General features: G+C 67.6%; 1 protein-coding gene across 1 annotated transcript; it reads left to right on the top strand.

The window, feature by feature from the left end:
- The first annotated feature begins 6,340 nt into the window (after nt 1-6,340).
- On the top strand, nt 6,341-14,336 carry LOC141961935 (C1q-related factor-like). Its single transcript, XM_074909322.1, has 2 exons — nt 6,341-7,112; nt 12,156-14,336. Exon 1 carries the CDS (start codon nt 6,546-6,548, stop codon nt 7,047-7,049), a length of 504 nt encoding a protein of 167 aa, XP_074765423.1. The 5' UTR covers nt 6,341-6,545; the 3' UTR covers nt 7,050-7,112; nt 12,156-14,336.
- Nucleotides 14,337-14,357: the final 21 nt, after the last annotated feature.

The raw sequence follows: 14,357 nt of genomic DNA, 5'->3' as shown, positions 1-14,357 counted from the left end.
CCGAGACGACGTGCCGGTCCCGGGCGGTGAGATGTTCCGGGCCACTGGCCGTGCCGTGGCGACGTGATGGCCCAGGGTATGAGATGTTCCGGGCCGCTGGCCGTGCCGTGGCAACGTGTCGCCCCAGGGGGCTGAGATATTCCGGGCCGCTGGCCGTGCCATGGCGACGTGCCGGCCCAGGGTGGTGAGATGCTCCGGTCCGCTGGCTGTGCCGTAGCGACGTGCCGGCCCCGGGTGCTGAGATATTCCGGTCCGCTGGCCGTGCCGTGGCGACGTGCCGGCCCTGGGTGGTGAGATGTTCCGGGCCGCTGGCGTTGCCGTGGCGACGTGACGGCCCCGGGTGGTGAGATATTCCGGTTCGCTGGCCGTGCCGTGGTGTCGTGCCGGTCCCGGGTGGTGAGATGTTCCGGTCCGCTGGCCGTGCCGTGGCGACGTGCCGGTCCCGGGTGGTGAGATATTCCGGTTCGCTGGCCGTGCCGTGGCGACGTGCCGGTCCCGGGTGGTGGTGAGATATTCCGGTCCGCTGGCCGTGCCGTGGCGACGTGCCGGTCCTGGGTGGTGAGATGTTCAGGGCCGCTGGCCTTGCCGTGGCAACGTGCCGGCCCCGGGTGGTGAGATGTTCCGGGCCGCTGGCCGTGCCGTTGCGACGTGCAGGTCTCGGGCGGTGAGATGTTCCGGGCCGCTGGCCGTGCCGTTGCGACGTGCCGGTCCCGGGCGGTGAGATGTTCCGGGCCGCTGGCCGTGCCGTGGCGACGTGCCGGTCCCGGGTGGTGAGATGTTCCGGGCCGCTGGCCGTGCCGTGGCGACGTGATGGCCCAGGGTATGAGATGTTCCGGGCCGCTGGCGTTGCCGTGGCGACGTGCCGGACCCGGGTGGTGAGATGTTCCGGTCCGCTGGCCGTGCCGTGGCGACGTGCCGGTCCCGGGTATTGAGATGTTCCGGTCCGCTGGCCGTGCCGTGGCGACGTGCCGGTCCCGGATAGTGAGATGTTCCGGGCCGCTGGCCGTGCCGAGACGACGTGCCGGTCCTGGGCGGTGAGATGTTCCGGGCCACTGGCCGTGCCGTGGCGACGTGATGGCCCAGGGTATGAGATGTTCCGGGCCGCTGGCCGTGCCGTGGCAACGTGTCGCCCCAGGGGGCTGAGATGTTCCGGGCCGCTGGCGTTGCCGTGGCGACGTGCCGGCCCTGGGTGGTGAGATGTTCCGGGCCGCTGGCGTCGCCGTGGCGACGTGCCGGCCCCGGTTGGTGAGATGTTCCGGTCCGCTGGCCGTACCGTGGCGACGTGCCGGCCCTCGGTGTTGAGATGTTCCGGGCTGCTGGCATTGCCGTGGCGACGTGCCGGCCCCGGGTGGTGAGATATTCGGGTTCGCTGGCCGTGCCATGGCGTCGTGCCGGTCCCGGGTGGTGAGATGTTCCGGGCCGCTGGCCGTGCTGTGGCGACGTGACGGGCCAGGCGGGTGAGATGTTCCGGGCCGCTGGCCGTGCCGTGGCGACGTGCCGGCCCCGGGTGCTGAGATGTTCCGGTCCGGTGGCCGTGCCGTGGCGATGTGCCGGCCCCGGGTGCTGAGATGTTCCGGTCCGCTGGCTGTGCCGTGGCGACGTGCCGGCCCCGGGTGGTGAGATGTTCCGGGCCGCTGGCCGTGCCGTGGCGATGTGCCGGCCCCGGGTGCTGAGATATTCCGGTCCGCTGGCCGTGCCGTGGTGACGTGCCGGTCCTGGGTGGTGAGATGTTCCGGGCCGCTGGCGTTGCCGTGGCGACGTGCCGGCCCCGGGTGATGAGATATTCCGTTTCGCTGGCCGTGCCGTGGCGACGTGCCTACCCTGGGTGTTGAGATGTTCTGGGCCGCTGGCCGTGCCGTGGCGACGTGCCGGCCCCGGGTGGTGAGATGTTCCGGGCCGCTGGCCGTGCCGTGGCGACGTGCCGGTCCCGGGTTTTGAGATGTTCCGGTCCGATGGCCGTGCCGTGGCGACGTGTCGTCCCAGGGGGCTGAGATATTCCGGGTCGCTGGCCGTGCCGTGGCGACGTGCCCGCCCAGGGTTGTGAGATGCTCCGGTCCTCTGGCCGTGCCGTGGCGACGTACCGGCCCCACGTGCTGAGATGTTCCGGTCCGCTGGCCGTGCCGTGGCGACGTGCCGGTCCCGGGTGGTGGTGAGATGTTCCGTTCCGCTGGCCGTGCCGTGGCGACGTGCCGGTCCCGGGTGGTGAGATGTTCCGGGCCGCTGGTCTTGCCGTGGCGACGTGCCGGTCCCGGGCGGTGAGATGTTCCGGGCCGCTGGCCGTGCCGTGGCGACGTGCCGGTCCCGGGTGGTGAGATGTTCCGGGACGCTGGCCGTGCCGTGGCGACGTGATGCCCTAGGGTATGAGATGTTCCGGGCAGTTGGCCGTGCCGTGACGACGTGCCGGCCCCGGGTGGTGAGATATTCCGGGCCGCTGGCCGTGCCATGGCGATGTGTCGCCCCAGGGTCTCAGATATTCCGGTCCGCTGGCCGTGCCGTGGCGACGTGCAGGTCCCGGGTGGTGTGATGTTCCAGGCCGCTGGCCGTGCCGAGGCGACGTGCCGGTTCCGGGCAGTGAGATGTTCCGGTCCGCTGGACGTGCCGTGGCGACGTGCCGGTCCCGGATAGTGAGATGTTCCGGGTCGCTGGCCGTGCCGTGGCGACGTGCCGGTCCCGGGTGGTGAGATGTTCCGGTCCGCTGGCTGTGCCGTTGCGATGTGCCGGCCCCGGGTGCTGAGATATTCCGGTCCGCTGGCCGTGCCGTGGTGACGTGTCGCCCAGGGGGCTGAGATATTCCAGGCCGCTGGCTATGCCGTAGCGACGTGGCAGCCCAGGGTGGTGAGATTTTCTGCTCCGCTGGCCGTGCCGTGGCGACGTGCCGGCCCCGGCTCGTGAGATGTTCCGGTCCGCTGGCCGTGCCGTGGCGACGTGCCGGCCCCGGGGGGTGAGATGTTCCGGTCCGACGGCCGTGCCGTGGCGACGTGCCGGCCCCGGGTGGTGAGATGTTCCGGTCCGACGGCCGTGCCGCGGCGACGTGCCAGCCCTGGGCGGTGAGATGTTCCAATCCGCCGGCCGTGTCGTGGCGACGTGCCGGCCCCGGGTGGTGAGATGTTCCAGGCCGCTGGCCGTGCCGTGGCGACGTGCCGGCCCCGGCTGGTGAGATTGTCTGGTCCGTTGGCCGTGCCGTGGCGACGCGCCGGCCCCGGGTGGTGAGATGTTCCGGTCCGCTGCCCGTGCCGTGGCGACGTGGTGGCCCCGGGGTGTGAGATGTTCCGGTCTGCTGGCCGTGCCGTGGCGACGTGCCGGCCCCGGCTGGTGAGATATTCCGGGCCGCTGGCCGTGGCGTGGCAACGTGCTGGACCCGGAAGGTGGGATGTTCCTGTCCGCTGGCCGTGCCGTGGCGACGTGGTTGCCCATGGTGGTGAGATGTTTCGGTCCGCTGGCCGTGCCGTGGCGACGTGTCGCCCCAGGGGGCTGAGATGTTCCGGTCCGCTGGCCGTGCCGTGGTGACGTGCCGGACCCGGGTGCTGAGATGTTCCGGTCTGCTGGCCGTGCGGTGGCTACGTGCCGGCCCTGGGTGCTGAGATGTTCCGGTCCGCTGGCCGTGCCGTGGCGACGTGCCGGTCCCGGGTGGTGGTGAGATATTCCGGTCCGCTGGCCGTGCTGTGGCGACGTGCCGGTCCCAGTTGGTGAGATGTTCCGGTCCGCTGGCCGTGCCGTGGCGACGTGCCGGTCCCGGGTGGTGAGATATTCCGGGCCGCTGACCGTGCCGTGGCGACGTGCCGGCCCCGGCTGGTGAGATATTCCTGGCCGCTGGCCGTGCCGTGGCGACGTGCCAGTCCCGGGTGGTGAGATGTTCCGGGCCGCAGGCCGTGCCGTGGCGACGTGCCGGCCCCGGGTGGTGAGATGTTCCGGTCCGCTGGCCGTGCCGTGGCGACGTGCCGGTCCCAGGAGGTGAGATATTCCGGGCCGCTGGCCGTGCCGTGGCGACTTGCCAGTCCCGGGTGGTGAGATGTTCCGGGCCGCTGGCCGTGCCGTGGCGACGTGCCGGTCCCGGGTGGTGAGATGTTCCGGGCCGCTGGCCGTGCCGTGGCGACGTGCCGGCCCCGGGGGGTGAGATATTCCGGGCCGCTGGCTGTGCCGTGGCGACGTGCCGGCCCCGGGTAGGGAGATGTTCCGGTCCGCTGGCCGTGCCGTGGCGACGTGCCAGTCCCAGGTGGTGAGATGTTCCGGGCCGCTGGCCGTGCCGTGGCAACGTGCCGGTCCCGGGTGGTGAGATGTTCCGGGCCGCTGGCCGTGCCGTGGCGACGTGCCGGTCCCGGGTGGTGAGATGTTCCGGGCCGCTGGCTGTGCCGTTGCGACGTGCCGGCCCCGGGTGCTGAGATATTCCGGTCCGCTGGCCGTGCCGTGGTGACGTGTCACCCAGGGGGCTGAGATATTCCAGGCCGCTGGCTGTGCCGTAGCGACGTGGCGGCCCAGGGTGGTGAGATTTTCCGCTCCGCTGGCCGTGCCGTGGCGACGTGGTGGCCCCGGGATGTGAGATGTTCCGGGCTGCTGGCCGTGCCATGGCGACGTGCCTGCCCTGGGTGGTGAGATGTTCCGATCCGCTGGCCGTACCGTGGGGACACAATGACCTGTGGCAATGGGGTTGCCTGGGACTGTGGTCCCATCACTCGAGGACACTGTGACCAGCGCCGAGGATGTCCCCTCACCCTCCCTGTGACACGAGTGCCCTGATGCAACCGGGGCGTGTCTGTGTCCCCCCTGTGTCCTGCCACAGCCACCCCGTCCCCACGCAGAGCCCCTTGCCCACCCCGGGCACCGCAGCGCAGCGCTGGCGGGTGACTCACGCAGCCCGTGACCTCGCCGAGGCGTATTTTTAGGCTCTCGTTAAAAAAGAAAGATAACGAGGAGTCGGGGGGGGACACGCACACGATGGAGAGAAGAACCAGGAAGGAGCCAATGACATGACAGGACAGCTTGGGGGGGGTCACGGGGCTGACAGCACTCCCACCCCAAAATACTCTCCCCCCCCCCAAGCCTCGTTAAGGCCCGGGAATAATTGCCTCCTTAAAGCTGGCTAATTGATTTTTGCACGCTGATTAAATTAAAGGCTCTGCGGGAGCTGGGGTGGGATGCAGGGGTGATCGATGGGCTGCCAAGTGTCCCCTTGGTCCCCCCCCTTTTGGGTTGGCGGGCTGGGGTCTGTCCCCCGCTTGTCCCCTGGAGTCTGGAGACACCGCGCGGGTGTGACACAGGAAGGGGACGTGCCCCCAGGGTGGGATTGGGGGGTTGGGCGATGACCTCATGGACCCCATAAGTGCCACCAGGGTTGACACCACCTTGGTGTTGTCACCTGGGGCCACCAAAGCCCCAGCTGCGTGTGTGTGTGTGTGTGTGTGTGTGTGTGTGTGTGTGTCCCACCCTGTCCCCCCACGTGTCCCCCTCCCGTCCCTGTGTCCTTCGCTCACCCCCGGCGCTGGCGGCGGCTGTCACTTGCCATCGCGTCCTGCTGTCCCCGCCGAGGCTGATGGAGATGGCAGGCGGCGGAGCGGGCGCAGCCGTGTGTCCCCGTGTCACGAGCCCGCCAGTGCTCAGCCCCCCGGGGACGGCTCTTTTGTGTGGCTGTCACCCCTTAGCGTGGCCCGGCCGTCCCCGCGGTGGCACCCGTGGGTGCCCCATTGTCACCATGGCCTTTGCCACCGGCGGTGACATCCTGTCCTGCAACCCCGCGGTTGACCCCGATGGGTGCTCCTGGGGGGTGGGTGCTTGGCCACGCGAGTGTCACCCGGGCTGTCCCGAGGCGTGGGCGCCCGCAGAGCCCGGCCCTCCGGGCGGGGAAACTGAGGCGGGTGGGAGGGAAGGGCCCTGGGTGTGCTCTGGGGACTGTCCCCCGTGGGGACACAGGTGACGGGTCCCAAGGGTGTCCCCAGGCGCCGGCTGCCGGGCTCGGAGGTGACGGAGCTCCGGCCCCCGTGGGTGCGGGGCCGGCGGCTGCTCGGGGCCGGGGGTGGCACCGCTTGGGCCCGTGGGGACAGGGCGTGGCTCGGGGTGACCGCGCGGGGACGGCCCACGCGGGTCGGGGGGGGGGGACGGGACGGGGCCACGGAGGGGTCCCCAGCGGTGGGGGGGTTCAGGGGGGCAGCCGGGGGCGGGGGGACCGGGGCCCCACGGAGACCCCGGGTCACGGGCGGGTGCGGGCGCGAGTGGCTGCGGGGGGGCGGGGGGCGCGGCAGAGGGGGCGTGTCCCCGCGCGGGGCGTGGGCGTGTCCGGGGCGGGACAGGGCGTGTCGGAGGGCGCGGTCGGGGCGGGAGGGGGCGTGGCCCGGTGACAGTGGGCGTGGCCTGGGCGGGCGCGGGGCGCACCGGAGCCAGCGGAGCGCAGCGGAGCGGCCACCGCCGCCGCCACCCCCGAGCCCCCCCGCGCCGCCGCCGCCCTGCTCCCCCCCACCGCCACCATTCCCGCCCCCGGCCGACAACGCGCCCCGGCCGGGCGGCGGCTCAGCCTGGGCCGCAAAACTTTACTGGCGGCCGCGGCGGGGGTGGTGATGGTGCTGGTGCTGGTGGTGCTCATCCCGGTGCTGGTGAGCTCCGCCGGTACCGACGGACGCTACGAGATGCTGGGGACATGCCGGATGGTCTGCGAGCCCTACGGCCCCGCCGCCGCACCCGCTCCGCAACCGGCCGAACGCGGACCCCTCCCGCCGCCTTCCACCCTGGTGCAGGGTCCCCAGGGCAAGCCGGGGCGACCGGGGAAACCGGGGCCGCCGGGACCACCGGGAGAACCGGGACCACCGGGACCGGTGGGGGCACGGGGTGAAGTGGGACGACCAGGACCACCGGGATTACCGGGACCAGGGGCTACGGGTGCCGTGAGTGCGGCAACCTACAGCACGGTGCCGCGCGTCGCATTCTACGCCGGCCTCAAGAACCCCCACGAGGGCTACGAGGTCCTCAAGTTCGACGACGTGGTCACCAACCTGGGCAACAGCTACGACGCTGCCTCCGGCAAGTTCACCTGCGCCATCCCCGGCACCTGCTTCTTCACCTAGCACGTCCTCATGCGCGGCGGCGACGGCACCAGCATGTGGGCCGACCTCTGCAAGAACGGCCAGGTAAGGGCTGGCCATCCCAGCTACCAGCCCCCCCGCGGGGACGGGAGATGTCACTGCCCCCCCAGCACCAGAGAAGGGCGCTGGGTGCTTCCTCAGGGTGCCCCGTCCTTTTCCCAGCCCCAGGGATGCACCCCCTGGGTGCTCCATCCTTCTCCTGGCCCCAGAGGTGAACCCTCAGTATGCCACATCCTTCTCCCAGTGCTGATGATGAGCTCTGGGTGCTTCCCCCGGGGAGCCCCGTCCTTTTCCCAGCCCCAGGGATGCACCCCAGGGTGCCACATCCTTCTCCAGTGGCAGTGATGGGCTCCGGGTGCATCTCTGGGGTGCCACGTCCTTCTCCCAGCTGCAGAGATGCACCTGCGGCGTGCCCTGTCCTTCTCCTGGCCCCATAGATGCATCCCTGGGGTGCTCCATCCTTCTCTCAGTGACAAGGATGGGCTCTGGGAGCTTCCACTGGTGTGCCCCATCCTTTTCCCGGCCCCAGAGATGTACCCCAGGATGCTCTGTCCCTCTCCCAGTGGCAATGATGAGCTCTGGGTGCATCCCCAGGGCGCCATATCCTTCTCCTGGCCATGGAGATGCACCCCAGGATGCCACATCCTTCTCCAGTGGCAGTGATGGGCGCTGGGTGCATCCCCAGGGTGCCCTGTCCTGCTCCCAGCTCCAGAGATGCATCCACGGCATGGCCCATCCTTCTGCCAGCCCTGGAGATTTGCCCCCAAGAGGCTCTGTGTTTTTCCCAGTAGCGATGATGGGCCCTGAGTGTGTTCCTGGGGTGCCCCATCCAACTCCCAGCCCCAAAGATGCACCCCAGGGGTGCCCCATCCTTCCTCCAGTAGCAGTTTTGGGCTCCGGGTGCACCCCCGGGGTGCCCCATCCTGCTCCCATGCCCAGAGATGCTCCCCCGGGTACCCCGTCCCTCTCCCAGCACTGGGGGCACACGCTGCCACCACAGCCAGGCTGCCCTGCCATGTCCCCAAGGGTCCCCTTGGTCCTTTCCTTGGCCCCACAGACGTGCCCTGTCATGCCTCTGGGGTGCCTTGGGGTGTCCCCACAGTGTCCCCAGGGTGTCCTGCCCTCCCCGGCGGGGACAAGGCTCCTCCACGGGGGACAGTCCCTGGAGGGGGCAGCTTCTGCCCCAATTGTGGGGTGCAGCCCCCCCGGCCCAGAGCCAGTCCTGCTGCCGCTGGGTGAGGAGACATGTCCTCATCCCGTCCGGGCTGCGAGGGGACACCATGGGGGGACACCCCGAGGCTGGCTCCGTCCCTGTCCCCCGCCCCACTCCGGCATCCCCCCCAGACCCCGTCCATCTGAAAATCCTCCCAATCCCGAGACCCTCCATCCCCGCTGTTTTCGGGTGATGTCCATAGCGCTGCCCCTTTCTCACACTGTGTCCCCCCCAGCCATGACCTGAGGCCCAAGACGTGGTCGTGACCCCCAAAACGTCACCTGAGCTCAGTTCCCTTGGGTGTCACCACAACCGGCATCCTCACCGGGATTCATCCCACCCCGCTCCCACTTCCCGTCTTCTCCCGGCATCCAGCCCTGTGGTGCATCCTTATCCTGAGGATGTACGACACCAAATGAACCCAAACTTGCGTTATCAACCCCCAAAAACAGCTGGGGGGGGCGGGAATTGGGAGTCCTGTCACGGCCACAGCACTTCATCCCTCGGCTCTTAAAACCCCTGAGCCGGGAGGGCAGCAGAGGCAGAAGCCGCTCAGCTTTTTTTCTCCATCCAAACAGTTTAATTTTTTTTTTTTTTTTTTGTGTCCCCCACTCCAGTCCCAAATTTTGGAGGGTCCTGGCGACGCTTGGCACCCCTGGCTCTTTCTCCCAAGCAGCATCTGTGTAACTCCGGACTGAGCATCCCCAAAAAAACACCTCAACCCCTTATTCCTCCACAAAAGTATTTTTGGGGACCCCCCCCAAACCTTCCTGCCTTCTCCTGCCCTCCACTGAGCTCTGACCCCCCCAGCCTGGTGGGGGATTGATGCACCCGGACGCTCCTGGATGAATTTCCAGAAGCTACGGATCGCCTCGACAAGAGGAACTGCACTTGGTCGGGCGCGCAATGCAGCTTAATTAACTGGTTGTTAATTACTAACGAGGTATCGCCGCTCCAATATTTATAAAGAAGCGGCTCGGGAGGCAGGGGAGCGTTTCAGCGGGCTGGCTCCAGCGGGAGAGTTTCAAAAAGGTACCCCCAAAATACCCCCAAAAATGAGAAAATTGGGTTAATTAGGGATTTGTTACCAAAAATGCTCCATCCCTGGCAAAGCTGGGGGGTCGGGGGTTGCCGGGGTGTTTCCTGGTAGACAGGGGTCGATGCCAGCCTCCTCCTAGGGAATTATAACTCGGGGGTGTCCGTCTGACCCCCCCACTTTCCTCTGGGCGCTGCTGGTTCTGGGCACAGCCCCTCACCCTGCATCGGGGCTGGAGTTAATGAGAGCCAGGGGAGCCCCGGCGCTGGGAGGGAGCTGCTCCTGGTGGTTAATTAGCATTAATTATTCTTATTTGTAGTAGCCCATAGACAGGCGAGTGGGGCAGCGGGGTGGGGGCGGGTGCTGGACGGTTGGACGGACGGACGGACGGGGTCGGAACGGGGCAGTTCTGGGGTCCCCGTGGTGGGGGTGACTGTGGCCCTGGCTGCCTCGTGTAGCCAAAGGCCTGGGGAGGGGCACAGCCCCGGGGGGGTCCCTGTGGTTGGGGGCCTGGGGACAGTCCCCAGGGGGGACCCCCTTGCTTTGGGGGGATTCTGGGGGCACCCAGTGTTGTGCCTGGGGGCCCAGGGGGCCACCTGCTACTGCCCCCAAGGGTGCTGGGGGGCACCCACCGCCATGCCCAGAGGGGTCCGAAGGGGGGCACCCACTGCTGCGCCTGGGGGTGCTGGGAGGGCACCCGGCATATGTCTGGGGGTGCTGGGGGGCGCCCGCCACTACACTTGGGGGTGCTGGGGAGCGCCCACAGCCACACATTGGGGTCCTGGGCCACGGTGGCCGTGGCACGTGGGGCACATGGTGTCCCCGAGGCACCGAGCGTCACCGCGAGCAGCTCAGCCCCGCTGCCCCCCGTCCCCCTGCCAGCCCAGGGCCCTGGGGCGCAGCCGGCCACGTCGGGGACCATCCCAGTGACCCCAGGGCTGGTGACACCCCCCAGCAGTGTCACCGGGGTCAGTGACAGCGGCTGCAGCAGAGCCAGCTGCGGGGGCTGGGGGCCATGTCCCCCCCATGGTTCCCACCCCCCGGGGCTGCGCCGGGCTGTGGCACAGAGAAACTGAGGCACAGAGCAGCACGAGGGGGATGAGACCATCCGAGGGGGGGACTTGGTGGCAGCCCCCACTTCCTCTGCCACCGTGGTGCCGGGAGCGGCTCAGGCCAGCCTGGCGCTGCCATTTGTCTTCCCTGGTTAGCGCGAAGGGCTGGCGGGCACGTGGTGACGAGGCAGCTCCTTAACGAGGGAAGATGGATGGCACTGGGCGGCTCTGGCTGCAGGGGGAGGGACACGATGGCAGCAGAGCCCGGCACCAAAAAGCTTCCCCTCGTTCTCCCTCCCCCCTGCTTCTTCCTCCCTCCTCTTCCTCAGCATGACCCTCTGTGAGGCAACACCCCCCGGAGATTGGGACACTGTGACCCCCTGAGATTCACCGGGTGTCCTCCCCCAGGGATGGGGACCCTCGTGGTGGCGGGTTATACACAGGGCGAATATTAACAGGGTGATAGTGTTGGTGATGGCACGAGGGATACGGCTGCGTGGGTGAGAGCACGGGACCACCTGCTGGGACATCGGTAGGTTCCAGAGTTAACAGTGTCTGAGCACGCCATCGCAGGCTGCCTGTCGGCTCGGGGAGATGAGGAGAGGACCCTCCCCACCCAGCGTGAGCCAATTAAGAGCCCATTGTTGTCGGTTGTAATTAGGAGCATCTTCTCCCCAGCGAGTCGCTTTTGCATTTATTTCATTTGGGATTTTACCTGCCGGCTTGTCGCTGTCACCCAGCGCTGCGCGATCTCCCGGCAAGGCGCCGGCGGAGATTTGATTACCCAAATAATTCTGCAGTGGCAGCAGGCTCCAGCCACGGAACTTCTTTGCCAGGCAGTTACGGCACCTCCGGCTCTGCCGGCACCTCCCGGCCTTGTCCTCTGGCACGGAGGAAATATTTCTCGGGGGGAGCATCCCGCCCCCCAGCAGGCTGGGATCAGGGTGAAGAGCGAGGCTTGTTTTGGGGGGATTTGAGCTCAGCCTCGCTACACGCTCATGGCCCACAGGGAGCTCATGGGAAGATGTGCAGGAGAATCAGGTTGGTTGGGGCCGGGCTGGGCTTGGAGACGCAGTCCTGTGTCCGAGCCGGGGTCCCACATCTGAGCCACGGTCCTGTGTCCGAGTCCAGAGTCGGGGTCCCAGCTCAGAGCCACGGTCCCGCAGCTGCACTAGGTCAGGGTCCCGTGTCCGAGCCGGGGTCCCACATCCAAACCCGGAGATGGGGTCCCGTGTCTCAGCCGTGGTGCTGCATCCGAACCCAGGGTCGGGGTCCCGTGTCAGAGCTGTGGTCTCACATCCAAACTTGAGACAGGGTCCCGTGTCTGAGCTGTGGGCCCGTGGCTGAATCTGAAACCGCGGCTCCATGTCTGAGCTGGGTCCCACATCCCCATCGGGAGACGGGATCCCGTGCCTGAGCTGTGGTGCTGCACCCCAGTCCGGAGCCGTGGTTCCGTGTCCGTGCCGGGGTCCCCCCCGTGCAGACCCAGAGCTGGGGCCCCGCCTCTGAGTCGTGGTGCCACACCCGAGCCTGGGCCTGTGGCCCCAAACCCAGCGCCAGGGCCCCAGCTCGGAGCCTGCCCGGTCAGGGAGAGGCTCCGGGCGGTGCTGGGGGCAGCCCCCTCCATCCGGGGTGCGTCACCCGTGGGGGGGGTCAGGGCACCCCACGCTGCCCCGGAGCTGGCGGGCGCTCTCCCTGGCTGCGGCTGAGCCGGGACCCCGGGTGTCCCGTGGGACCCGGGGCAGAGCCGTGCCCTGAGCCGGGTAACGCGGGTGTCCCCTGCGCAGGTGCGGGCCAGCGCCATCGCGCAGGACGCCGACCAGAACTACGACTACGCCAGCAACAGCGTCATCCTGCACCTGGACGCGGGGGACGAGGTCTTCATCAAGCTGGACGGGGGCAAAGCCCACGGCGGCAACAACAACAAGTACAGCACCTTCTGCGTCGCCCCACGGCCCCCCGGCCCCACGGCATCGCCCCATAGACCTCCAGCCCCACGGTATCCCCCAAAGACCGCCCAGCCCCACAGCGTCCCCCCACTGCCGCCCAGCCCTAGAGCCTCCCCTTTGCTACTGTCCAGCCCCACGGCATCCCCCCACAGCGATCCAGGCCATGTGCGGTGCCTCAAACCCCCCCTTTCCCATTAGCTCACCCCACAGCTGCTAATTCAAGGCTGGGGGCCCGCAGGGGGCTGGGGACCAGCAAGAGGCTGGGGGACCCCTCTGCGCTGCCCCACTGCGCCCCCATCCCCTGGCTGTGCTCCCCGCTTGGCCCCGTGGTGCCCCACTCCTCGCTGCCTCCCCACGCTCAGGGCAGTGCCGGAGCCGGGGGTCCCTGCTGGCGTGTATATATGTACAGGACGCGCAGATGTCTATACGGGTGCCCCCCCTGTCCAGCCCCGTGCTGGGGGGCTGCGCTGGGGCAGGGGGGAGATGCCTTGCTGCCTGACCCCAGGGCTACCCCATGGTAAAGCAGAGCTGTGACCTCTCCCCGTCTGCTGTCTGTGTCCCCGCGTGGGGCAGAGCCAACATCCCCCAGCCCAGGGACAGGGTCCACCTGCCACCCCCCCAGTCGACCCCGCTTGGCTTCCTGAACTGGCCCGGCCGGGGGTGCCGGGAGAGGCTCCCCTGTCCCCAAGCGCTGGCGTCTTCTCTGCCACCTCCAGTGCAGACAGTGGGGGTGCCACCGCCACCATGTCCCTGACCCAGAGCCCAGGTGGCCCCATGAGGGGTGTCCCCTCAGGTACATGCGTCCAGACTGCAGGGGGGGGGGACGTGGTCCAGCCCTGCAGAGCCATGAGGACCCTCTGACACGGTCACCTGTCACCGCTGCTTCGGTGCAGGCAGCGATTCATAGAAACAGACTCTACAACTGGAGTAGAGTTACACAGCAGGTATGTTTGTATGTTTACTCCGGCCGGGGTGCAAGGGGATTTCTCTGCAAAGCTTGCACCCCAACAGCACATTTTACCAAAAACTTACCAAGTGTGGATATCCATATTCATTGGATTACACAATACAAATATCCATGTGCATGAGTGAGGCTGGGTTGGCTCTAGATGCTGGTGTCAGCAGTTGATGTTCTCTGCCCATTGCCTCCTGGTGGGTGTCTCTGGGGTCTGTTGGAGGAAGGCTCACAGTCCTCCTCACCTTGTACTTTTCCTTGGAGCATATGCAGATTCTCTCAGGCAATATCTTGAACAACAAGAGTGGTTTTCAGCTGGTTTACCAACTCTATCTTACCTAAAAGCACCAGTAGATCAGTTTCTACTGCCGATACGTGGCTGTCTACCCACTACAAAGACTCAACTTGTCAGAACCCATCTGCTTTCCAAGGACATGGCTCCTATTTTTGCCAAACATAGTAGTTCTTGGTAAGTTTCCACAGAAAATGCTTTGTTTAGATGCACACAGTAGCCCTTGGTAAGCTTCAACAGAACAGTCAGGGCAAGCAGGATTCTTAAGCAATATTCAGAAATTATTTTAAGTTGCTCTAAGCTGTTATAAGTAAATCAGTTTCAAAGCACGGGATCATTTCCTTGTATCAGCAGGACGCCGCCCAATTCGATGAGCCCCTGCGGTGGGGTCAGAGGACAGGAGCCGCTGGGGCCCCCTGGGTGGCCCTGGGGACAGGGTGCACGGGTGGGTGTGTGTCCCCCGGCGGTACCGGGGCTCGTTTCTCAGCACCAATTCCCCGGGAGCAGCAGCGGCCGGGCAGCGGGAGCTGCTCAGGGCCGGGGCTGTCAGCTCGGAGCTGGGAGGAGAAGGCTGCCGCTGCGGCTCGCTGTGGCAGGCAGCAGGCGGCGACCCCGCGCCCCTCAGCCCTGCCGGGCCCTTGGCTGGGCTCTCTCCGCTGGACAGCGCTCGGGCCGCCGGTTCTCCCGGCCGCAGGGGGCCGCCACGGCCGGGACGGCGACGGGGAGGGGGGAAAGATGGCGGCCAGGTCGGGGCCGCGGGACTACCGCTCCCATGGTGCAGCGCGCCGGGCGG

This window comes from Athene noctua, chromosome 6 (assembly GCF_965140245.1).
Source record: "Athene noctua chromosome 6, bAthNoc1.hap1.1, whole genome shotgun sequence".
Classification (NCBI taxonomy): domain Eukaryota; kingdom Metazoa; phylum Chordata; class Aves; order Strigiformes; family Strigidae; genus Athene; species Athene noctua.
Note: the sequence above shows the minus strand (reverse complement) of the source record. Positions and strands in the feature narration are given on the sequence as shown.